At 39.4% G+C, this 24,548-nt stretch overlaps 1 protein-coding gene and 3 non-coding genes across 8 annotated transcripts; all 4 read right to left on the bottom strand.

Moving 5' to 3' along the window:
- Positions 1 to 2,592: 2,592 nt before the first annotated feature.
- On the bottom strand, positions 2,593 to 23,064 carry KANSL2 (KAT8 regulatory NSL complex subunit 2). 5 transcript variants are annotated; one of them, XM_086713536.1, is made up of 10 exons: positions 22,952 to 23,064; positions 22,143 to 22,401; positions 20,929 to 21,107; positions 20,271 to 20,385; positions 14,433 to 14,600; positions 13,813 to 13,975; positions 12,871 to 12,967; positions 9,063 to 9,316; positions 3,999 to 4,149; positions 2,593 to 3,357 (listed from the first exon to the last, which is right to left on the bottom strand). In XM_086713536.1, the coding sequence occupies exons 2-10, from the start codon at positions 22,391 to 22,393 to the stop codon at positions 3,302 to 3,304; spliced, it is 1,434 nt and encodes a 477-aa protein (XP_086569662.1). In that variant the 5' UTR covers positions 22,394 to 22,401; positions 22,952 to 23,064; the 3' UTR covers positions 2,593 to 3,301. The 5 variants fall into 5 exon arrangements, with proteins under 5 accessions (XP_086569662.1, XP_086569665.1, XP_086569660.1 ...); XM_086713539.1 differs by having other exon boundaries at positions 4,030 to 4,149; positions 9,165 to 9,316; XM_086713534.1 differs by having other exon boundaries at positions 4,030 to 4,149; positions 22,952 to 23,063.
- Positions 3,560 to 3,694, bottom strand: LOC112868040 (small nucleolar RNA SNORA2/SNORA34 family). Its single transcript, XR_003224235.1, has one exon. It is a non-coding gene; the product is annotated as a small nucleolar RNA SNORA2/SNORA34 family (small nucleolar RNA).
- LOC112868039 (small nucleolar RNA SNORA2/SNORA34 family) lies at positions 5,118 to 5,250 on the bottom strand. The gene has a single exon (XR_003224234.1). It is a non-coding gene; the product is annotated as a small nucleolar RNA SNORA2/SNORA34 family (small nucleolar RNA).
- LOC112868038 (small nucleolar RNA SNORA2/SNORA34 family) lies at positions 12,643 to 12,779 on the bottom strand. Its single transcript, XR_003224233.2, has one exon. It is a non-coding gene; the product is annotated as a small nucleolar RNA SNORA2/SNORA34 family (small nucleolar RNA).
- Positions 23,065 to 24,548: the final 1,484 nt, after the last annotated feature.

The following is a 24,548-nucleotide window of genomic DNA, read 5'->3' as shown; positions in this document are numbered from 1 at the left end:
GATACCTAGTCAACTGATGAAACATGGGATATCAAAGTGACACCGGGTACTAAGCAGACTAAGTTTGAGAAAAGCTGGGTAGATACATCCATCAAATGGAACCATCCATGGAGGCTAACAGTGAAGCCAGGTGGTATTGTCTAATGTTAGGATGGTGACAGTCCTGGTGACCTAAGGTTACAACCAAGGTGGCCAATCATTGCAGGTTGAGAGATCTGGGGAGCTGAGCCAGTTGGGGACCTCAAAGTGTTAGGAAAATGAAACAGAGAACCCAGAAAATATCCTCTCCTCTTAAAGGAAACTTAATTTCCAACATTGAGACTATGATCACTTGCCCATTACACCACCCCTGGTTGCTGGAATCTGAAGGCATTAACCTATCTTTATCCCAGCCACACACTGGTCAAAAGGCTTCCTGAGAGAAAGGAAATCCTGCCATTTGGGACAACATGGATGGACTTTGAAGGCATTATGCTAAGTAAAATAAGCCAGAGAAAGACAAATAGTGTAAATCTCACCTACACATGGAGTCTTAAAAAAAACCAATTCACAGAAACGGAACAGACTGGTGGTTGCCAGAGACAAGGGTGGGGATAGGGGAAATTGGTGACCGTGGACAGAGGTACAAACTTCCCATTACACAATGAATACATTCTGGAGAAGTAATTACAGATTGAAAAAAAAAAAAAGTAAGTTAAATGGGAAGTAGGAGAGCCAAAGGGGTTTCTTAAAAGGAGGCCTCTTTCACCTGCAGCACAAAAGCACCCAGAACTGAGTAACGGGCTGAGATTTAAGAGTTAAATTCTAAAAAAAAAAGCTCCAATGCTCAACCACAGTACTTATGCTAAGGTCAGGAGCCTGACTGGAAAAACCTGAGATCCTATAGTATTAACACATCTGGGTAGAAGCCCCCAAGAATACTGGTTCTGCAGACTTCCCTGAACTGTATTTGCAGAGGTGGCCCATCACTCCTGAGCAATAGCTAGCACTTCCCTCATGCAGGCGGGCTCTCTTAAAGAAAGCCTTCCTCACACAAAGCTGCCTCAACCTCATCTCTCTTCTGCCAGGCCAGTAACCAGGGTTAAATCCCAGCATAATCCAGCTGGAAATGCAGTGGGTCAAATAAGGAAACTGTACCACAAACGAACTAAGAACTAGCTAGCATATACTGGTAGGAGGCAGGGGAATACCAAGGGTATGCCTAATCAAGGGCACCAGAACATAAAACTGGGTAAGTCATGGACTTGGGAGCATGTCCTCAGTACTCAGGATTTAACATCTTGGCCAGGAGCCCAGGGAATGGGGTAAACTAGCTTCCAGGGAGCCTTTCAGAAACCTGAGGAAAAAATGATGGCAAGCACTCAGCGAAATGAAAATGCCAGAATTGCCCTGGCAGAAGGCAAAGCAATCAAAAGGTGCAGGGAGGAGGATATGCCAAATTGGGTCCATTTTGAGAGGCCCACAGGACATCCTCATTCACCAAAGCCATCAGGTAAGCAGGCCACCAATATTACTAAGTTCAGTGCGCCTTCTCTGGAGGCCAGGACCGAGCTTGGTAATACCCGTGAAGATCATGGGGCTACTAAATAAAGGTGGGCAGCACTTTCACGGACAAAAGTCAAGGGACAATTACAGGTATACCTCATTTTATTGTGCTTCACTTTATTGCACTTCGCAGATAATTGCGTTTTCTCACAAAATGCAGGTTTGTGGCAACCCTGCATTGAGCAAATGTATTGGCACGCTTTTTCCAACACCATTTGCTCACTTTATGTCTCTAGGTCACATGTTTAATTCTTGCAATATTTCAGATTTTTTCATTATTATATATCAGTGATCAGACTTGCTGAAAGCTCAGATGATGGTTAGCATTTTTTTAGCAATGAAGTATCTTTTAACTAGGTATGCTCTTTTTTTAGACATAATGCTACTGCATACTTAATAGACTATAGTATAAACATAACCTTTATATGCATTGGGAAACCCGAAAATTCACCTGGCTCTTTATCTAGATATTTGTTTTACTACAGTGGTCTGGAACCTAACCCACAATACCTCGGAGTTAAGCCTATAATAGATAACTTCTAGCATAGGTAACTCAAACCTAAATGAACTTCTATTTTAACCCTATCTTTAGATTCATCATCAAAATGATCTTGACAACTTATGTCTCTCTCAGTGATCTAGCATCAGGCCCGACTTCAATGGAAGTTTTACATATATATATATATATATATATATATATATATATATATATATATATATATTCCAAGCTCTGGAGAATTCTATGATAACCAGACATTAACTGGGAGAAAGAAAGGCAAGTGGAAGTAGGGGACACAGAGAGCAGGATGAAAATAAGGAAGATACTTGGAACTAGTAGGCTTTAATAAGGAAGTTCCACCCCTTTCTACCTACTTCTTACAGGTTTTTATGTTATCCTCCAAACCAAACCAATTTACCGAAAATGTATCTACTTCTTGGAAAGGAAGTTTATCTGTCCTGTTTTCCCTTTCCCATCAGAGACAACTCCCTAAGGACTCCAAAATATATATATGTTCACAAATATAAACAAAACATGCATTCAAGTGATTGTTTTACATTTTCATAACATTTTAACATTTAATAGAAACTATATACAATTTTTTATTGTATCTTACATAAGATAGCCACTACAGAAATTTACATAGGTTAGAAGCAAGATGGATGGTTAAGGAGGGCCCAGTCCTGTGGGCTATTCTCAGAGGTTATAGGTCAGAGTTCACTGGAGGGTTGAGGGGGTGTTCAGATTATCCAATCAGGTGAGAGGTGAAGAAAGGCTAAAACACAAGCCATTAGATAGAGAAAATCAAACACTGGGTTTCATCAATATCCGAAGGGTACACATCTCCTGCTGAAACACCTATGTGGATTTATTCCAAGACTTGGGAATTCCCATTACAAAGATGTCTCTCCCCTCAGGCATGGTCCCAAATACTCTCTCAATCCCAGCAGCTCTGACATGAATCACCGATCTCTCTTCCTTGCAAGGAGTGAGAAGCCATCCACAACCTGTAGACACTACTGGTCCCTTCCCCCCAAATTTGGTTTGACTACAGCACTCAATAACCCAGAGGAAAAACAACGTAATCGGAGTTGTCCTTCAGTGAGAAAGAGTCATAAATATTTGTTTAAAGAATGGAAAATTCAAATCCTCCAAAGTCAAATGGTTCCCCAAACAAACTATCAACTGATAGAAGAAGGTTCTGGCTTCCCATTTGCAGTAGCCACTCCACTTTGAGGCAGTGGTGCAGAGACTTTCTCAGAATTTCGAGACCCCTGTGATCTGCACCCATCTCCAGCCATCTGTATCTGGCCCTGTTAAAAGAAAATCACTTTGATTACAAATCCATTCATTAGGGTCTGAAACATGAATCTGAATTATCAAGATCAAGACAGCAGAAATAAAACAACTCTGAGCAGATGCTCTTCCCCATACGTAACAATCTCTGACCCTTGGGAGTAAGCAGTCATTAGCTATAGCATTCCTGAGGCTCTCCCAATGGGAAGGAGAACTGTGGGTTGTTTCTTCCAATGAAACAGCCATTCTTTGCTGAGACTCCAGAACAGCCAGCAAATCACAGGAAGATAGTTCTTTGGGCCTCTGCTTGAAACCAACAGCATAGTACAACTGCTAGTCTTCAGTCAGGGCCACTGGTACCCCACCCAAGAATCAAAGAAAGAAGCCATATCACATTACTTGTCCATACTCTATGAGAAAAACAATTCCAGTGCTGAACCCTCCCTTTAAAAAGAACCATTTATGTAGACTCCTTGTCTTAACCTCTTCTAGTTAACTACATAAACAGTTTCCTGCTCTCTGAGATTCTGGGACTAGTGTCCATCAGGTGTTCTCTCTAAGGGCCCATCTGGAGAACTGCCATCTGAGGCACCTTACAGTCTTGTGATAACAACCCCACTCACTGGGAGTACATGCTAGCCATAGCCAGCAGGGAGACCTGTGTCTGGATGGGGTTGTTCTTCACTTGCCAGAATATCCACTGAGCCTTCAGCAATTTCTTTGACTGAATGATCTTCAAGGGTTAGTGAAGGATCAAAAAGCAAGGGTGAAGGAGGGCACTGCATACCATCACCCACAACATCCAAGTCCTAGGAAAAGAAAGAGAAAAGCCTATCAGGAACACCAAGGGAACCAATAAGCTTAAGTTGGCATATTTTTCAACAAACCTCAAAGCAATTCTCCCATAGTTCCCTCACCTCCTTGCCTACTTTTAATAAAAAAAAGATTTTTCCCAAATGTCTAACAAATGGGGTAAGATTCAAAAGCACTAAAAACTTTTCCTTGCTGCTGAGTATAAAGCACAGACCACTACAGTAGCTTAAACCCATATTTTCAAATTGAAAAATTCAGAGACAGAAAGAATAGTAACTGGAGGGAGAGAGGAAGCAGGAGTTCTAGTTCAATGGGCACAGAGTCTCTGGGCTGATGGGAAAGTTCTGGAGATGGTGATGGTTGTGCAATACTGTGAACGTACTTAACACCACTGAATTATACACTTAAAAATGGTCTAAACAGTCAATTTCATGTTACAAATATTTTACAAAGAAACTCTATTAAAAAGAAAGCATATTCCCTCTAAGACTAACTGTAATCAAGATCTACATTCACCAATGTTGAATATAATATAGACAATCAGCATAATCACAAACTAAAATATTGCTTTAACAGATTGGACAATATGAGGGGTGCCTGGCTGGCACAGTCGATATAACATGCGACTCTTGATCTCAGTGTCATGAGTAGCCCATGCTGAACACAGAGCTTACTACAAAAAAAAAAAAAAAAAAAAAATTGGACAATAGAAGATTGCTTGATTAATGCCCTAACAGCCACAGTGAACTACAAAATTCTATTCTGATTAAGTCCCTATCCCCAAACAGCAAATCCCTGATTTTTACACATACTCCAGTTGCTAAGAGAGAGAGACAGGAAAAAAGCAAAAAAGGAAAAGGAAAAGGAAAAGAAAAGGAAAAGGAAAAGGAAAAGGAAAAGGAAAAGGAAAAGGGGAAGGGGAAGGGGAAGGGGAAGAGAGAAAAAGTACGAACAATTCTATAAACTATGTTCTTCCAATTGAACTAGCCATTCCCATTGGGGTGCTGAATGGCTAACAGACCACAGAAACACATTACTCTTGGCTCCTGTTTGAAACCAACAGCTACAGCAAACCACTGGTCTTGATTCAGGGCCTAAGCATTGCAAAGCCATAGACAATGTGTCAAACTGACTTTCATGCCACCAAGAGTCTACTGCTAACCTCTCCCTCACAAGAGTGAATATTACCCAAGGGTTTCTACTCCCCTACACACAATCCACTTAGCCCCACAAAGCCCCAATAGAGGCTCAAAGTTTCCAGTAATCTAGCTTCACAAGAGGCTTAGTTCTACGCTTTTAAATTAAGTCTAAGAATATGAAACCCTTTCCCTTTCTTTGGTGTGCTAATCACACTTCGCAATAATTAAGGTAAAGAATATAATTAAAGAATGTACTAGACTTAAAGCTGATCAATTAAAGCAGAAATTTGGAAAAGGGTACAGCCGGCTAACATCTATTTCAGATGTGTAAGAAACTTCTGAACTATTCACAGAAACCAGTGTTTGCACATGGTTAAGCCTGCGAACTATTTTCTCCAATTCTTTTAATATGCACATTATACAAATAATTAACATGGAATTTAAAAGAACCCGTTTAGGTGGTACACCACAAAGTTTCCAAATCTCAGGACGACAATGGTAAAGAAATGTCTTCAAAACAAAATAGATACTAAAAGGCTTTTCTCACATAGTTACGTTATCTGTTACAAGAATTAAAATTGGGGGAAAGAACCTAAAACGAGAGGAAGAAGGGATCAGCAGAAATGCCTATCACAACAGCAATAGTCAGAGATATAAATCCATCAGGACACAAAGAATATATATTTTGTTCTGATCTCAAAAATCACACACAAAAAGAGAGGAACCTCAAAGTAATAGAATTAAGGTATTAGGTACTTGCCAAACATCCTTGGATCCAAAGCACAGAAAACAGGCAAATATAACACCCAGATGAAAGACTGAATTTTAACCTAGATTAATACCTAATACCAGGTCTTACCATAGGTAAAGTTACCAGAAATTATTAACAAGTTATAGAAATAGTATATAAGGCAGAATATAGGTTACAAGCTAAGAATGCTTGGTGAAATTCATACAGTTAAGAAATCATTTTTTTCCCAGCAAATTTTTTATGCTAATAAATATATCCAGAATTATAGGACAAAACTTCTTTTCTAAAACTGGATTTTGTTTCAACATTTTCTGGAGAATTTTTACCTCCAAAGATTAAGAATAAAACTAACTTTTAATGACCAATATGGTTTATCAAAAGTATATTAATATGAACATAATAGATGTTCAAGTACAAAATGGAATGTTTATCATTTTTAAATCTCTAATGTCAAAGGTCCATCTTAAAAACTCACTGGATTCCCAAAAATAAGGGGTTACTTCTCATACATTCTTTTTAAGTTTATTTATTTTGAGAGCGAGCAAGCACGTGCATGAGCACACTCACAAGTCAGGGAGGGGCAGAGAGGAGGAGACAGAATCCCAAGCATGGTCTGCACCATCGGTGCAGAGCCCAGTGCTGGGCTCGAACTCTCGAACTCATGAGATCGTGACGTGAGCAGAGATCAAGAGTCAGACTTTTAACCAACTGCACCACCCAGGCGCCGCTCCCATACATTCTTTTTAAAAAATCCAAACAACAAATAAGAATTAACAGATTTGATAGTATATTTTAAAATATTTTTTAAGATTCCTTAAATGTCAAGCTTCACCTATGATCACATCTTATAATCTCTAATGTTTTGTGAAAAATTCTCCAAAAAGCAATACTCAGATGGCAAGAACAGGTGAAAAGGGAAAAGCAAAAAGGTCAAACAGAAATGGTTCTAAGAAATTAAAATCAGATGATATAGAATTTACTAACCTAATACATCTATATAAAATACACTTGCTACTTTCTACATATGTACATTAGTACCTGAAAGGAATCTGGTGATGTGCTTATTAGGTTAATTTTTAGACCCTATAAAGCTGCTCATGTTACTAAAAGTTAGGAAGAAAAGGGAAAAGAAAAGAAAAAAGAAAAGAAAAGAAAAAAGAAAAGAAAAGAAAAGAGAAAAGAAAAGAAAAGAAAAGAAAAAAGAAAAGAAAAGAAAAGAAAAGAAAAGAAAAGAAAAGAAAAGAAAAGAAAAGGGCACCTCTCTGCATTTTCTTCACATTTAAAATGAAGGAAAGTGGACAAACTCTGTCCTTATCAATCTAGGACTATGTATTCATTTACCCTCTTCAACATAATCTCTTTGGAAAAATTTGGAAAGCACTTAAGTATATAATAAGGTCCCTTTCTAGTTTTCATATTCTATGAAATCTGTGTGAAAAATTTTTAATAAGAATTAGGATTACAATAAAAATTGTAACTTTATTATAAATGAAGTAATGAAAATCAAAGTCTAATAAGCATGTAAACCATACATAATCAAAACAACGGGGTTATGGAAAAAAATTAGAATCAGTTTATTCTTTTGTTTTTTAAGTATTTATTTTGAGAGAGAGAGATATCTCAGGGTTGTGGGTTTGAGTCCCACATTTGGTGTAGAGATTACTTTAAAATTTTAGGGGTGCCTGGGTGGCTCAGTCGGTTAAGCGGCCGACTTCGGCTCAGGACATGATCTCGTGGTCCGTGAGTCTCAGCCCCGCGTCGGGCTCTGTGCTGACAGCTCAGAGCCTGGAGCCTATTTCAGATTCTGTGTCTCCCTCTCTCTGACCCTCCCCCATTCATGCTCTGTCTCTGTCTCAAAAATAAATAAAAGTTAAAAAAATAAAATAAAATAAATAAAAAAACTAAAAAAATTAAATTTTAAAAAACGAGCACACCTGGCTGGCTTAGTTGGGAGAAGCACGCAACTTTTTTGTTTAAGTTTTTTTATTTTGGGGAGGGGCAGAAAGAGAGGGAGACAGAGAATCCTGCCCAAGCAGTCTATGCACTGTCAGAGATCATGACCTAAGCCAAAGTCAGACGCTTAACCAACTCAGCCACCCAGGTGCCCCAGGATCTTTTTCAGATATTACCCTGTCCTGGTATATCCCCCTTTTTTAGCAAGAAATACCCTTGAGGCCACTCAAACTTTGCTTCTACCCTTTGCAAAAATCTTAAAACCTATATTCAATCTTCCATTTAGATTTGTCACATTAAACATGACATGGTTATATATAATACACCTTTTATTATGAAATTCAAAAGAATTATCTTCAGAATAAATAATGAAGACCTTTATCCAAAGGGCTAAATATTAAGCAAAGTGCTAAGCTAGAGATGGTGTGTCAACTGATGCCTGAAGTCAGACAGTAGGGTAGTGCTAATTAGGGAAACGAAATCAGAGATGGGTTTATGGGCTGGGACCAATTGAGGAACAAGCTTCAAAAAGTAGTGTACATACTTAGAAGGCTATAAAAATAAATAAAGAGATCACTGCTGTTCTAGTCCATTCACAATAGAATCTATGATAACATATCAAAAATAAAGCCAGTAGCCAGAGCTAAGTTTACAGTCATTTTCTGGGGGGCACGTTAACCTGAAAATGAAACCTTTACTACAACAAAACGAAAACACAAGCTTACAACTATCAAGAGTAGATCTCAGAATCCATTTGTATTACTAAGATTCTAGTGAATCACTCACCTTGTGGGTACCAAATTTCCTGGCTACACCAAATCCAACCATAATCTTAACTTTCCAATTTCCCATAGGTTACAGTTTATTTTCCTTATCATTCTTGCAGAAAAACTCTTGCCAATTTAACTGTCTCTAAATCAATATGCTAACATACAAATACAACCATACATATATCATTTCAAAAACTTTATCAACTCTCCTGACCACAAAAGACTAACCTAGTCTCACCATTAATAAATAAGGCCTTGCCTCAAGGGCCAACCAGAGCAGAGCTTCTCTAACTTACATCACTGAACTCCAGAGGTAAACTCTCAGTGGGCTGAAGCTCGGCAGCACTCAAGTACAGATCCATGGGGCCGGCTTCCAGATCGTGTGGCACAGACAGTACCTGCTCGGGCTTATACATCTGAGGAGGCAACTGGAAATGCAGTGGGCAGCAGGGATCCTCAGAGAGGCTTACAGGAACTGGTTTGTTGCAGGGTACCTCTTCAGACCCCTGGCAGCATTTGAAGAGAACCTGATTCGTGTCCTGACAAATATCTGTAGAAAAACGGTCAAGGGAAATAAAATGGATCTATCGGAGGCACAAAATAGGAAAGAGTTGTCTGCCATGTAAAATTCAAGGTGTGGACTACGGAGACAACTGGTTACATTTGAAACAGAACCAAACCCAGTTAGCAATTTTTAAAGTTCTTCTCAAAATAAGTGTCATTCACTAGCATCTAATTCTAGCTCAAACAGTAATTTAAATCTAGTCCCCAATCTACACTTCAGGATCCCAGTCATTTAAACCAGAGACATTAATCTTGTTCTCACTGAGGAGAGTCAAACGCAAAACATTTGAAAACAGTGCTAAGCAAATAGCAAGAACAATTCTAGGTCTCTACACCTATTCAGAAGAAGCATGTTATGGCAAAAGCAGGTGGATAGCTTGCAGAGGCGGTACCACCTCCTTCCAAGAATCAAGACACAAATGTTTCTGCTCTGTTAAGCAGACTGGCAAAAGATTACAAAAACTTTTTGAATTTTATTTCCAAACTGTTTACATGTTTTATACTTAAAGCAGCAGAGAACTGGGGAAAATAGAGAACCTCTAGTAACTAGGGATCTTATCTTGACAAAAAAATAAAAATAAACTTATTTTATTTCCATGCCCCTTTCCCTTTTGAGGGGGTGGGGGTACTAATGCAGAGGAGTTGTATGCTCCCCCAGAAAGAAAGGAAATAGAATCTCCCATGGAAAGGAACTACTCTAGGAACATTTCAGGAGTACTAACAATTACTTCTATTAAGAGTAAAACAGAAAAGGGCCAGTTTCCAAGTTGGCAAAGAAGCTCTGTAAAATGAATCAAAATTAAAAGCATGCTTAGGTAAAATAACAAAATTTAGTTCCAGTTACCCTATGAAATAGTTTTTTACTCAAATGATACCACTTCTTGAAATCTTAACTACATGTTTTTTCCCTAGATTAACAGACAACTGTTATTTCAAATGTGGGTTTATTTTTAAACCAGAAAGCTCCATTTCCTATAAACTACATGTACCCAGGATTATAGAATTATGAGTAAACTTTTCTCCCACATTTTGTGATAATTCCTAAAAATTAAAAAAAAATCTAACATACAATTTATTTTTAAACCAAGTAAAACTTCTTGAATAAGCCATTTCTCACAATCACTTCTTGGAAATCTAAGGCAGGGTTTCACACCCTGGCACTAGTGACGTTACTGGCTGCCCACTGCACTGCCAGGTGCTTAGCAACACTCTGGCCTCTACCCACTAGATGTCAGTAGCATCTCACTGTCACTCCTGAATTAGAACAAGCAAAATTGTCTCCACACATTGCCAAATGAGGATAAAATGGCACCCAGTTGAGAACCACTCCTCTAAAAGAACAGTAAACAGTACAAAGTAAACAGTATTTATTGAATGAAAACGAACAACCAAATGAACAAGCACATGAATCTAATAGGAACAATCAGATTTGCATTGCTTAAGAAAAATCTAAACAGTCTCCAATGTGCTTAAAAAGCCCAATCTTACTAAATTATTAATACTTAAGATCAACCCATTAAATTAAATGTTTTAATCAGAACTGTTTTCATGGAATTCAAAGAACTTTCATAAGTCTCTTATTTAATACAATATATATATCTTGGAAAAACCCTCCCCCCCATCCTCCTCCACCCCCTTTCCTTTCAGATGGGGACAAGAGAGACAAAGAGAAGGGAATGGTTGACCTACAACTAGAGTCTGGGTCCTTCACTTTCAGTCCAGTGCTGTCTCCATTAGACCAGAGTAAAGAGTTAACAGGTCACCAATGGCAGTCGCATCTTTCTCTGGGAGAAGGACTTAAGGAAGGGTAAGCGACTTAAGCAACTATGGAGTGGAAAGGAAAAAAGCATAAAACAAAAAAAATCATACTTCCCTTCTCTTTTCAAATACATTTCATTTTCAACTCTGCTTTTTAAAATATTAATATTCTAATAAGCTATTTGAGAATAATACTGTAAGTCTAAAATACTCCTTAATATCTGTAAATTGAGTTTTTTTGACTTATAAATTCAAGCTCACTGAAGAAAACCTGCAAGTACAAGGCAGAGGAATAAAGGGCATTCACAACCCCACCTTCCAAAAATAGTCAATTTTTACTTCCCCTCCCAGGATTTGATTATATGGAATTCCATACCCTATTTTTGTCACTATCAAACATTTTCCTATGTCATTCATTAATTTTATTAAATAAAATGTTTAACCCCTGACCTATTCCATATTATATAATAATTTTCTTCTTTGTTCCCCATCTCTGAGAATTTCAAGGCTGTCTCTTGTTGAGTTTTATGTAAAAATATTGGTCTTTGCATTTGATTATCTCCTTAAAATAAATTCCCAGAGGTGACATTATCATATCAAAGAATATGAATACTGTCAAGCTGCTTTCTAAAGTTTGTGCCACTTGATCTTCCCAATGACAGTATTTAGAAGGATCCATTTCACCATAACCTCAACCTGAAATTCACTCAGTAAACATCATATATATACAAACATCAAATTCATAGATTAAAATTTTCATTTCCTATTTCATTTATGTACAGTGAAAACACTTTTCCACTATTAGCCATTTCTACTTTAAATCTGTCCACCTTTGCCCAATTATGTTTTGAGCATTTATCTATAGTTTTTAATTACCTTGCACAAGTATTTTGTATATTAAGGACAGTAATCCTTCATCAAACATTTATTGCAATAATTAATAAACTAGTAAAACATTCAATAAATAGAATAGAAAAAAGTCTTCTTTTCAAAGACCAAGGTTCTCCTTTTTCTATTAAAAAGATATTTTATTTTCCATATACTTTATATCTCTTTCAGGCAAATGAAATCCATCAAGATTTATGACTTTATATAATAGTATTTAACAAGTACTTTACTGTGAAAGCAACTTACTCGATATCCATAATAAAGATGCACTTTCACAATCAAATAAACAAGTCAAAAAGTCTTATAACCTGATAGTAAATGTCACCTCGTAGCCGAATCAAGAGATGCTATGATGGTTCAAAGGCAAACTAATTGGGAGGGTAGGGGTGGGAGCATTCCATTTTTGGAAATAGATAAGCTTCCAATTTGAATAAAGTCTAAAATACACAAATTGGCCATACAAAAGATTAATTCTCAAAGGAAGGTCACAGTTCAGAACCTATTGTTTTTTTGGTGGAAAACCCACAGTAAATTTTTTTTTTTGGTAACTGGACTTAAAGTATTATAATTCCAATGAACAAGTTCTATCAGGGATCTCTATAGTTTGGAATCCCAGTATTAATCAACAACAAATAAATATTAGCCCACACCTATCTCTAATGACTCAGATGTTTCTTTCTAATGAACTGACCATTACATTTCCAAAGTTCTGAAATGGCCAACAGACCATAGAAAGACATTTCTTTAGGCTCCTGCTTAAAACCAACAGCTTCGACAAACTGCTGGCCTTGATTCAGGGCCAAAGGAAAACAAAGACCTTCAATTAAGCAAACTATGAGATATTCCCACCAGCCTTTAGTCTAGCTAGCAAACTGAAAGGAATAAAAAAGATACGGGTAAGGCAGTGTCTGGTCATTGGAAGAGACTGATTGGAACATCGAACATCATCCACAAAGGCCAAGCACCTCTGACTGGAACGAGTCGTATGAGCCTAAAATGGAGAAAATAAATAAACATTCAAAAGAAAATACAACCAGTTATCTATGACAATACTAACTTATAACATATAAGGTACACCCTTAAAGGCTAAAGAAAAAAAAAAACCCTCAATATTTGACAAATTTACTCACAAGACTATATGAAAGGAAAAAAAAGTTAAAACCTCATGTTCAAATGAGTCAACCCTAATCCAAAATACTTCTCCAGATTATAAGAATGTGATCAGCCTAATGGTTTTCAAACTATTTTGTCTTTTAGAAACCCTTCCCCCTTTTTTACGGCTTGAACTCATAACCTCAAGATCAAGAGTGGCATGCTCCAAAGACTGAGCCAGCCAGGCACCCTAGCAAACCACTTTTTAAAACTGTAATTTTATAGGTGCCTGGGTGGCTCAGTCAATTAAGTGTCTGATTTCGGCTCAGGTCATGCTCTTGCAGTCCATGAGTCTGAGCCCCACATTGAGCTGTGCTGACATCTCAGATCCTGGAGCCTGCTTTAGATTCTGTGTCTCCCTCTCTCTGCCCTTCCCCTGCATACTCTGTCTCTCTCTCTCTCTCTCTCTCTAATAAATAAATATTAAAAAAAAATTTTTTTAATTGTAGTTTTATGTGGAGCCTCAACAAATAAAACAGATAAAAATGGAATTATCATTGAGGCAGAGACCAAGGGCTTAAAAAACAAATTAAGAATGATCACTTAACTGTGCTCTTTTCAATTTACCCCACATCCAATTAAATTAAGTCAGATTTCAGAGCCAAGACTATACAATATTTTGACTATTTGTGACTTTGTAAACAAAGCAAATACATGCCCCTTAGAGGTATAAACACAAATTACCTGTTGGGCAGCACCATCTGTGGCCAGCATTCTGCGTTCCTTCAGCTGCCTATGTAATAAGGCTTCCACTCCATAGCGCTGACGATACCGCCGAAGACATTTTAGACGCTTTAAGTTCTCTCGTTCTTTGGCCAAAAGTCCCTCTGGGCCAGTCAGGAGACTACTACCTGGTGAGTCACAACAGTCAAGATGCTATGTGCCAAGTAACCAATGAAGGATGGCTTCCCCAAATTAAGAAGAAATAAACTGGGGGGCGCCTGGGTGGCGCAGTCGGTTAAGCGTCCGACTTCAGCCAGGTCACGATCTCGCGGTCCATGAGTTCGAGCCCCGCGTCGGGCTCTGGGCTGATGGCTCAGTCTGGAGCCTGTTTCCGATTCTGTGTCTCCCTCTCTCTCTGCCCCTCCCCCGTTCATGCTCTGTCTCTCTCTGTCCCAAAAATAAATAAATGTTGAAAAAAAAAAAAAAAAGAAGAAATAAACTGGGAAATCTTTAGCCGCAAGACAGCCATCTTCAAAAGCACATTTTTCACTCCAGGTACCAAGACAGAAATACATCTAAGTACTACCAAATGCACATGTTGAACCCACAATACAACAGCTTATTGGAACTTAGCATAAAACTTGCCTAGAGCTTCATGTTCCACTTTGCGATTATGTAAATAACGTCGCTTCTTCTCTTTGAGCAGATGCTGAAGTCGTTTAAACTGATCGATGTACAAAGACTGCAACCGAATTAGTTTCTCACGCATAATCAGGGCAACTTCTTCTGCTGTATAAACACCAGCATGTCTACAATGAAACAGAATTCAGCAAAGCATAAGAAAACACAATAAACCCCAAGCTTAAAAGGAGACAAGGGTAGAAGTGAGACTTAACCTTGTTACTTAACAAGAAGTCACCCAACTACCCATCAACAGATGAAGATAATGATGTGGCATATATATAAATGGAATATTTACTCAGCCATCAAAAAGAATGAAATCATGCCATTTGCAACGTGGATGGAGCTAGAGTGTATTATGATGCTACACAAAATAAGTCAGTCAAAGAAAGACAAATACCATATGATTTCACTTATGTGGGATTTAAGAAACAAAACAGATGAACATATGGGAAGGGGGGATGGCGGGATGCCTGGACGGCTGGCTAGATAGATAGATAGCTGGCTGGATAGATAGATAGATAGACAGACAGACAGACAAAAAAGAGGGAAAGAAACCATAAAAGACTCTTTAACTACAGAGAACTGAGGTTGCTGGAGGGGAGGTGGGTGAGGGATGGGCTGGAAGGGTGATATGTATTAAGGCGTGCACTTGTGATAAGCACTGGGTGTTACGGAGTCTTTTTTTTTTTAAGTTTACTTATTTATTTTTGAGAGAGAAAAAGAAAGAGAAAGCACATGTGCACAGAAGGGGGAGAGCCAGAGAGAAAAAAATCCCAAGCAGGCTCCACACCATCAGCACAGAGCCCGATGCAGGGACTGAACTCACGAACTGTAAAATCATGACCTGAGCAGAAGTTAGTCATTTAACCAACTGAGCCATCTAGGCGCCCCAAGCATTGGGTGTTGTATGTAAATGATGAATCACTGAATTCTATTCCTGAAGCCAATATTATACTGTTTGTTAACTAACTAGAATTTAAATAAAAATTAAAAAATAAAAAAGAACTCACCACTGAAACAATCACCTTATTAAATATGAACATTGTCATGCAACATGCAAGTTGTTATTAAAAAACAAAACAACAGGGGCGCCTGGGTGGCGCAGTCGGTTAAGCGTCCGACTTCAGCCAGGTCACGATCTCGCGGTCCTTGAGTTCGAGCCCCGCGTCAGGCTCTGGGCTGATGGCTCAGAGCCTGGAGCCTGTTTCCGATTCTGTGTCTCCCTCTCTCTCTGCCCCTCCCCCGTTCATGCTCTGTCTCTCTCTGTCCCAAAAATAAATAAACGTTGAAAAACAAAACAAAACAGGGGCGCCTGGGTGGCTCAGTTGGTTAGGCGTCGGACTTCAGCTCGGGTCACGATCTCGCGGTCCGTGAGTTCGAGCCCCGCGTCGGGCTCTGAGCTGATGGCTCAGAGCCTGGAGCCTGCTTCCGATTCTGTGTCTCCCTCCTTCTCTGCCCCTCCCCCGTTCATGCTCTGTCTCTCTCTGTCCCAAAAATAAATGAACGTTAAAAAAAAATTAAAAAAACAAAAACAAAACAACAAAGAAAATCTCCAAGTATGGATGCTAATGTATAATCTCACAATATGAGGAAGGGGAGATGTTTCATTATTTTCCCCAGTTATGTTACATTATGTTTAAGAAAAAGTGAAGATATGGAACACTCAAAAATTTTTATTAATCTACATTCTTACCCCATTTCATAATTTAGTCACTTACCAGTCAGGACAGCTTAAAAGTATTCAATTTAGTAGCATTTATATCTTAATATATTTTAAATGAAGTACAAAAGGTAACAAATAATTTCAATTTCTAATTTAAAATACATTCTTTTTTTTTTTTTTTTTAATTTTAAGTAGGCTCCACACCCAGCCCAGAGCCCAACTTGAGGCCCAAACTCATGACCTGAGATCAAGACCTAAGCTGAGATCAAGAGTTGTACATTCAACCGACTGAGCCACACGGATGCCCCGTAATTTAAAACACATTCCTATATTGGGGTTTACGTGGGCCCTTAAAACACTAGTCCACAAAGGCTATTCACTGTCCTCCAGCTCATTTCCTTGACAAATTTCTCAAAATATAGTACCCTAGGTTAACCTTTAATTGCCAAAGATCTAGATCCACACCAATTTTACTAAGCTTTGCCACCAATTATAAACAGAACTTTTTAAAGTTATTGTGCTGATTATGAGGTCACAAAGCCAATGAGTTAAACGGCGGTTTAAATGGAGACTTTCCAGACTCTGATTTAAGTAACTCAAAGAGAAAAGACTAGTTGCAAATTTGAAAGACTTTCGGTTCCATTTGCCTTGTGTGATCATTAAACAGGAAGAGCAAATAGGTATGTACCTTGACTTGCTATTTTCATTCTGAGTAAAAAATTATTTCCTTCACTTAAAACACAATGCATGCAAATTACATACTCTAATTTTAGGGGCACCTGTGTGGCTCAGTCAGTTAAGTGCCCTACTCTTGATTTTGGCTCTGGTCACATGCTCACCGTTGAGCCCCATGTCAGGCTCTATGCTGACAGAGCAGAGACTGTTGGAGATTCTCTCTCCCTCTCTCTCAGCCCCTCCCCTGCTCACAATCTCTCAAAAAAACAAACAAACAAATATGGCTGTTCCAGACATTCATGGCTAGTTATTAAAATCATGTTATTACAACCAGGACACACGAGGGGCGCCTGGGTGGCGCAGTCGGTTAAGCGTCCGACTTCAGCCAGGTCATGATCTCGCGGTCCGTGAGTTCGAGCCCCGCGTCGGGCTCTGGGCTGATGGCTCAGAGCCTGGAGCCTGTTTCCGATTCTGTGTCTCCCTCTCTCTCTGCCCCTCCCCCGTTCATGCTCTGTCTCTCTCTGTCCCAAAAAAATAAATAAACGTTGAAAAAAAAAAAAATTAAAAAAAAAAAAACCAGGACACACGGGTGGCTCAGTCAGCTAAGCATCTGACTCTTGATTTTGGCTCAGGTCATGATCTCACAGCTGTTGAGATCAAGCCCTACATCAGAATCTATGCCAACAGGGGGGCCTGGGCGGCTCAGTCAGTTCAGCTTCTGACTTCGGCTCAGGTCATGATCTCACCATTCATGAGTTTGAGCCCATATCAGGCTCTCTGCTGACAGCTCAGAGCCTGGAGCCTGCTGCGGATTCTGTGTCTCCCTCTCTCTTTGCCCCTCCCCCACTCGTACTCTGTGTCTGTCTCAAAAATAAATAAAACATTTAAAAAAGTTAAAAAAAAAAAACAAAAAAAACTATGCTGACAGCCAGAGCCTGCTTGGAATATTCTCTCTCAAAATAAACAAACATTAAAAAAAAATTTTTTTTAATAAAAGCATGCACCAACTTCCCTTACTCTGATACTCATAAATTTAAGTCCGAGATTATCTGAATGCATCTTCAACAAAGAGGGAATCATCTTACATTCCTTGTATATTAGTGTCTCTTATCTAAGGGCATTCCTCCAAATTTATTTTAATAACAATGAAGACTCAATAACTTGAAATGACCTTTACCAAAACTAACTCTGAATGCCTGTAGAAGTCATATGATAAAAATTACTTTCTAAAAAGGGAACGATTGAACAATTACTCTTTTTTTTTTTTTTTAACTTTTCTTGGCTGGCTGTTTCTGTTGTTGTTTATTTTATTTTAGAGACAGAGAGGGGGAGAGGGGCAGAGACAAAGAATCTTAAGCAGGCTCCACACCCCATCTTACCATCGTGAGATCAGGACCTCAGCTGAAATCAAGAATCAGATGTTTAACCGACTGAGCCACCCCGGTGCCCCTAACAGTTACTCATAGGCTAAAACTTCACCAGTGTTGGATGTTGTTATAAATGGACTTTTCAGATTCCTTTTTAAAAAAAAATTTTTTTTTAGCATTTATTCATTTTTTGAGAGGCAGAGAGAGACAGTACGAGCAGGGAAAGGACAGAAAGAGGGAGACACAGAATCCGAAGTAGGTTCCAGGCTCTGAGCTGTCAGCACAGGGCCTGATGCAGGAGATCATGACCTGAGCCACCCAGGTGCCCCTCAGATTACTTTTTACAAAGCAATTAAGTAAATGGTTACTTTGAGGGAAATCACATACACATACCTATAAGGGGGAAAAGAAACTGCCAATATTAATCCTAGTTAGGATAAAATCTCTAATAACATCGTCATAAACAATACAAAAAGCACCCTCCTGGAACAAGCAAATGAAGACGATATATGCTGTAAATTGCTAACGATCCAAAAAGTGGTCCTAGTGACAATAAAACACCGGCACCAGAGATGAAATTAAAAGAATTTCATTAAATACTCTTTTATTAAATTTAACAAGACAGTAATATGCAACCACATTAACAAATTTAATACTCTAAGACATTTAACAACTGTATTTACATCCCTAAAAATGCAAATATTTTAGGAGGTCAAAATTTTTTGGATAATCTCATGGGGGAATTAAGGAAAGCCTTATATTTAGTTGCCTAATAGGTGACCATACTTGGGGCTTTACTTTCCCCCTTGGAATGTTCCTTTTAGGAGAAATTGACACCAAATACCTAGTCCTTTTAACATTTATACTTCTCATTAAATTAACTGGTATTTTTAAGCTACACTAGCATAAATGTGTCCCCAAGAGACTGACCCACTCTAGATTACTACTGACCAAATCAAGTTTCTGGACCTTCAAAGCTATTTACCATACCAAAGGACAGTCACTTTGTGACCCTACAGAGCATATACCTCTTCAAAGCAGCAAGTCTGGCATTTCCAGAAGCACAATGGGGGGGAAAGAATGTTTGATATTAAGTTACCAAGTAAATAAACCAAATAAACCGAAGTTACTATGAGAGAATTCTGCTAGATAATGACTAGATAACAAACATTCCTTTGCAAACTACTTAGACAGAACTTTCCAATAAGTACTTCCTGAAGAGCTGACTACACTGACATTACTCAAGAAAAATAGACACAATTATTATACTCAGAAAATGTAAACCTAAATGACTTTTTATGAACAGACTAGAAATTCATTACCCCTCCCACTATTTATAATACTTCTATGCAAACTGTCAGTGGGAAGTATTAGACAGTAATCAAAAAGAAGGAAGAAAACAAAAAAAGAAAAAAAGTAAACACAAACCATGAGACTTTTGAGTGGCAATGTTTTTGTTTCTGTAACTCCAAGGTGACCCCTGGGTTAAATGAAGAGTAGAACCTTAGTTAAGATATAATTACATACACATATTACTCACTTCTGGTTTCTACCTCAGTTTTCTCTTAGCCATGAAACCAAAGGGCACTCTTGAACATCTTTTTATTTTTCCACCGGGGGGGGGGGGGGGGGGGAAACACTCATAAAATGTAACTCTGAAAAAAATGTATTCAAATACAATCACATTATTGTTGCTGAGATTTAAGCCAAGAATCCACTTACATCAGTTTCCTCTTCTCTAACTGATCTAAGCCATTTCTCAACCAACCTCCCACTCCTATGTCCAAGAAATTTCCTATTTTCTCCCCTATACTTTCTCATGTGTAAAATTTGGTACCTAAAAACTTCCCCAAATTCCAAGACTTCCAAACAAGAATCAAATTTTGCCTTGCAGCAAGATGGTGATGAACCAGGACACTTTAACATACGGAAGCTATTAAGCTATTACTGCTCACAAATAACTAAGTTATCTTCAACACGGCTAGGTTATTAACCTATTAATAGTTTACTATAGTTAATTAACAGCATTACTGTAGTCCACACACTGACTCAAAAAATATTTAAAAGCCTTATGTGGAGTTACAACTTACTTTAGGGGATCTTCTTGATCACTGTCTATGCTATCAGCTTCACTGTCAGGGTCACCTCTCCATGTCTGATCCACAGTAATGGGTTCCTGCTCCCCATCACTCCAGCTGTCTTCATCTGAGGCAAGGAAGGGAGAGCAGCCATTAAGACTTCCCACCTCTGTAACTCCACCACACAAAACTAGATTACTTAACACATCAACCCAAACCTTAAAATTTAAAACAAAACAAACAACTCCCCCCCACTTCCCCCAAAAAAATTTTTTAGCAGAAAGGCACTGGCAAATAAAGTCAGCTTAAAAAATACAACCCAGGTGAGAGTACTTATAACATAAAGGAGGTAACCATGCCCTCAAAAGGACAGAAAGGTCAACTCAAAATTACTCTTGCTTCCTGAAATTACCTTGCCTAACAAAGACAAGCATAAAAACAGCTATGAAGGAAACAGTCATAAAGTCAAGAAAGTAAACCCAAGCACAGGCTACTTCAAACTGAAAAGAACTGGTGAACATAGCAATGCTGGAATTCTCATCAAATTGTCAATGAATTAATTACCGTATTATCACGTGTCATATATGTTCAAGATACTGTGCTAAATAAACCAAAATAAGTTCTTTAACTTACTTTTTCCTTTTTCATTCTAAGGAGAGAAGATCCTTACCCAGAATTCGGCTGGCTTCGCTGCGGCTACTTTCTGGAGTCTGAGACCCCAGCTCTGTCTTAGCATAGGAGCTCAGCTGGCACAAGAGTGTTTCACCCATAGGCCCTGGATTAGTCTTCTTCATTTGAGCATGAAGTGCCAGGGCATTCCTACGGGCATGTTCAGCACAGAAAGACACCCTAAGAAGACAAAATATTAACATTTTATACTCAGGTCCCTTCTTGAAAGAGTTCTACCATTTTCACTGTCACTAATCTTTAGATCATTTTAGGAAATTAAAATTACTATTACCTTCATTTATAAATTAAAAAGGCCAGTGAAGCAGAGTAATTTAACTAGCCCAAGGTCAACTCATTTGGTATTACTAAGGGGAAATGCAGGTATCATAATCTGGTGCTTCATTCATCAAACAAAACATTCCAACTATAAAAAACGCTGACATCATCTTAGAACAAATCAAAGAGATCCTCTTTCGTCTTTCAAAATTGGTTCTGGAAGGCAACTCTACACTTTAATTCAGTATCAATCCACTGAAGGTAAAAAGATGTGGGACACAATTTTAAAACCAAAATATACATGCAGAATTAACTAGCCAAGTTATGTGAATACTTTTGCTTCTATGATGAAAGCTATAAAGCTTTTCTGGGGAACCAGAATACACATACACGCAGTTTTGCATATTACTTAACAAGGATCAGGGATGACCCACAGGGCCATGGACTCCACAGTTAAGAATAATCTAGAATATCCCTTTATTTTATAGACAAGAGAAAAGGTCTAAACAGATTGAGTGGACCAAACGGAAGTGGTCTCTCCAGTTTCCAACGTTTTTATTTTTTCTCCCCAAGGATATATCCATAACCCCAATTTTACAAAAATCCCAGATATTCCCAAGCCCACAATATACCACATCTCCCCTCTCACTTTAAAACTAAAAGTACAGGGGCGCCTGGGTGGCGCAGTCGGTTAAGCGTCCGACTTCAGCCAGGTCACGATCTCGCGGTCCATGAGTTCGAGCCCCGCGTCAGGCTCTGGGCTGATGGCTCAGAGCCTGGAGCCTGTTTCCGATTCTGTGTCTCCCTCTCTCTCTGCCCCTCCCCCGTTCATCCTCTGTCTCTCTCTGTCCCAAAAATAAATAAACGTTGAAAAAAAAAAATTTTTTTTTTAAAAACTAAAAGTACAAACGACATAGATTATTATCTACACATATATACCCATCTTTCTTCTCAGGCTTTGGAGCAGCACTGGGACATCTTTTTCCATTCTTCGTCGATATATAACTACACTGCTTGAAGGGTGCATTCTTGTCTTCAAGGATATGCTTAATACAAAACTCCTGCCCCTCCAGACGAGGTTGCGAGCATGGGCGATGAGTGAATGAACAAGACAGAGGCTCCTGAGACCTGGGCACTGGGGTTATCCTCCCCCGATTGGTCGGCAAGACGTGGATCCGAATCCTGTTCATACCAAAACCTGCAGGGTCACACACACAAAAAGCCCTTACCCTTCCCGAAAATTCCTGCTCTAGACATCCGGGCAGACTGCAGATAGTTTCCAAAGGACAAGCAGAAGTCACGCTCTGTAACTCGCCTCCGCACAGGTCTCCCCAGGCCATTAGACAATTTGTCTCACTTCAATCTCTGCGCCATGCCCGCCCCCACCCTGAACACAAGCATGTCGTATCTCAGACTCGCACGGCCGGTGCACGAGGAAGGAGCGCCCGCCCCACGCGGTGGCGGCAACGCCACGGCGCCGCGCCCGGCCTCCGCCTCCGCCTCCTTGCACGCCGCCTTTGTCCCAGCCCGCCTCAGAGCTCACGGCTGGGCCCTGCCCGTCCTCGGCCGCCTGTGCAAGCGCCATTTTGTCCTCCGGCTCTGGGCACCGGAGAATCTGGCTTCTGGGAGCCCAGAGCAGGAGAGCGACCTCCAGGCTGTTTGAGACAAAGTTATAACTCGGAGAGGGCAGGAGGAGCGAAGCAGCAGCCTAACTGCAGAAGAGAGATCAAGCACTGCGGCCATGTTACCTGTGCCGCCGCGCCGCGCCGCTAGGCCTCTGCCCGCGCCAGCCGCTTCTAACTCGGCCCCCGCTCCTTTCCAGGCTCCCAATTCCTGATTGGCTACTGTGCCCACGGCGGTGTGTCACCATTGGCCGAGGCCAGCTACCTATCATGTCTGGGGGGGCGGGGCGCTGAGAAAAAGCGCGGCTGGGGTGGCTAAGAAGACCTGTCCGTCAGTCAACAGCTCCGCCCCGGGGAGGGTGAGGTTGACGGTGAGCTAGCTGCCGGAGTCTTTGGCGCGGTGGTGGTGTTTTTTTTCTACGTCACAGCGTGGCTTCCTTCCGGTATACTTGTGGGACTACTTTTGGCCGCTGTGTGGTTCTAGGGTGCTGTTACCTCACCGTCCCTACACAGCGGGTAAAAAAATTAGTCATATAGAGGCCAAAGGATCACGGTACAGTTGACTCTTTATACAGGAAAAATCTGTAGTTTTCTTTTGTGAGCAGTTGGTTTGAGTACGGAGTCTGGGAAATTAAACACTTGATTTTTCAGAGCAACCCTAAGAGGCAGAGGCTATTATTTCCATTTTACAGATAAGATAACCAAGGAATAGAATGGGCCTAAGTCTAGTAAATGGCAGAAGAAGAATTTGAACCCAACCTTCATTCTTTATCCCTTTATAGTACAGAGCATTGGACTGAGAATAAGGAAATATGAGTTCTGGTTTAGGCCTTGGTTATTGAAAATTCTCTACAATTTCATGCTAAATAATGGAGGTATATAGAAATGGTAGACACAATCCCAATTTTATCATACGTTAGCAATTTTTAGTTAAAAACATCTTTTTTCATCACCACACCTCTTGTAGAAATGAACCAACAATCTTTCCCTCTAACCCTTTTGGATCTTTTTTGCATCCCAACATTCCCAAGCTTCTTTATCTAGTGTCAGTTTCATTTAATGTTTCTCCAGTACCAATGAGCAGGTATGATTCACAGTGCAGGTGAGTATAGAGAATCTACAATGCTCAAACAACAGCAGTCAGCTTAGTCACAAGTGATTAAAACAAAAATGGGAGGTGGAGTAGGTAGAGGAGATGCCAATTCCAGATTAGGGCATCCCTAGAAGGCCCATTACTGAAATTCATTCAACAAATATTTACTGAGTGCCTAAGTGCCATGCACTAGACATACAGAGAGAACAAGAAAGATAACCATGCTCTTTTGAAGTAAACATGCTTCAGCAGTTTGGGATTGTGGATGCAATACAAACATAATATTAATAGCAACTGTGATTTGTACACATAAGCAAACACTCCAACCTTCAAAAGGGGTACAAAGAAGATATTTGTTATAAACACTCTATAACTCCTGGAGGAAACCACATTACAGAAAATATGGGAATCAGAATCTGCAACCAAGGACACCTGACTGGCTCAGTCAATAGAGCATGCAACTCTTGAACTTGGCATTGTAAATTCAAGCCCCACATTGGGTAGAGAGATTACTTAAAAATAAAACCTAAAAAAAAAAAAAAAAGAATCTGTAACCAAATGTGGTAATATCATAAAGGGATATTAAAACTCTACTATACTGAACAATGAAAAGAGGCTTTAGGAACTAGA

This window comes from Puma concolor, chromosome B4 (assembly GCF_028749965.1).
Source record: "Puma concolor isolate L17-30 chromosome B4, mPumCon1.1.hap2, whole genome shotgun sequence".
Classification (NCBI taxonomy): Eukaryota; Metazoa; Chordata; class Mammalia; order Carnivora; family Felidae; genus Puma; species Puma concolor.
Note: the sequence above shows the minus strand (reverse complement) of the source record. Positions and strands in the feature narration are given on the sequence as shown.

Excerpts from the sequence above, each read along its gene's own strand:
- KANSL2 (XM_086713534.1), bottom strand. The coding sequence starts at position 22,393 with ATGAACAGGATTCGGATCCACGTCTTGCCGACCAATCGGGGGAGGATA. Across the intron at positions 20,386-20,928 it reads CGAAGCCAGCCGAATTCTGG|ATGAAGACAGCTGGAGTGAT; the intron begins GTAAGGATCTTC and ends TCCTTGCCTCAG. Across the intron at positions 3,358-4,029 it reads AAGGCTCAGTGGATATTCTG|GGCCAGATACAGATGGCTGG; the intron begins GCAAGTGAAGAA and ends TTCTTTTAACAG.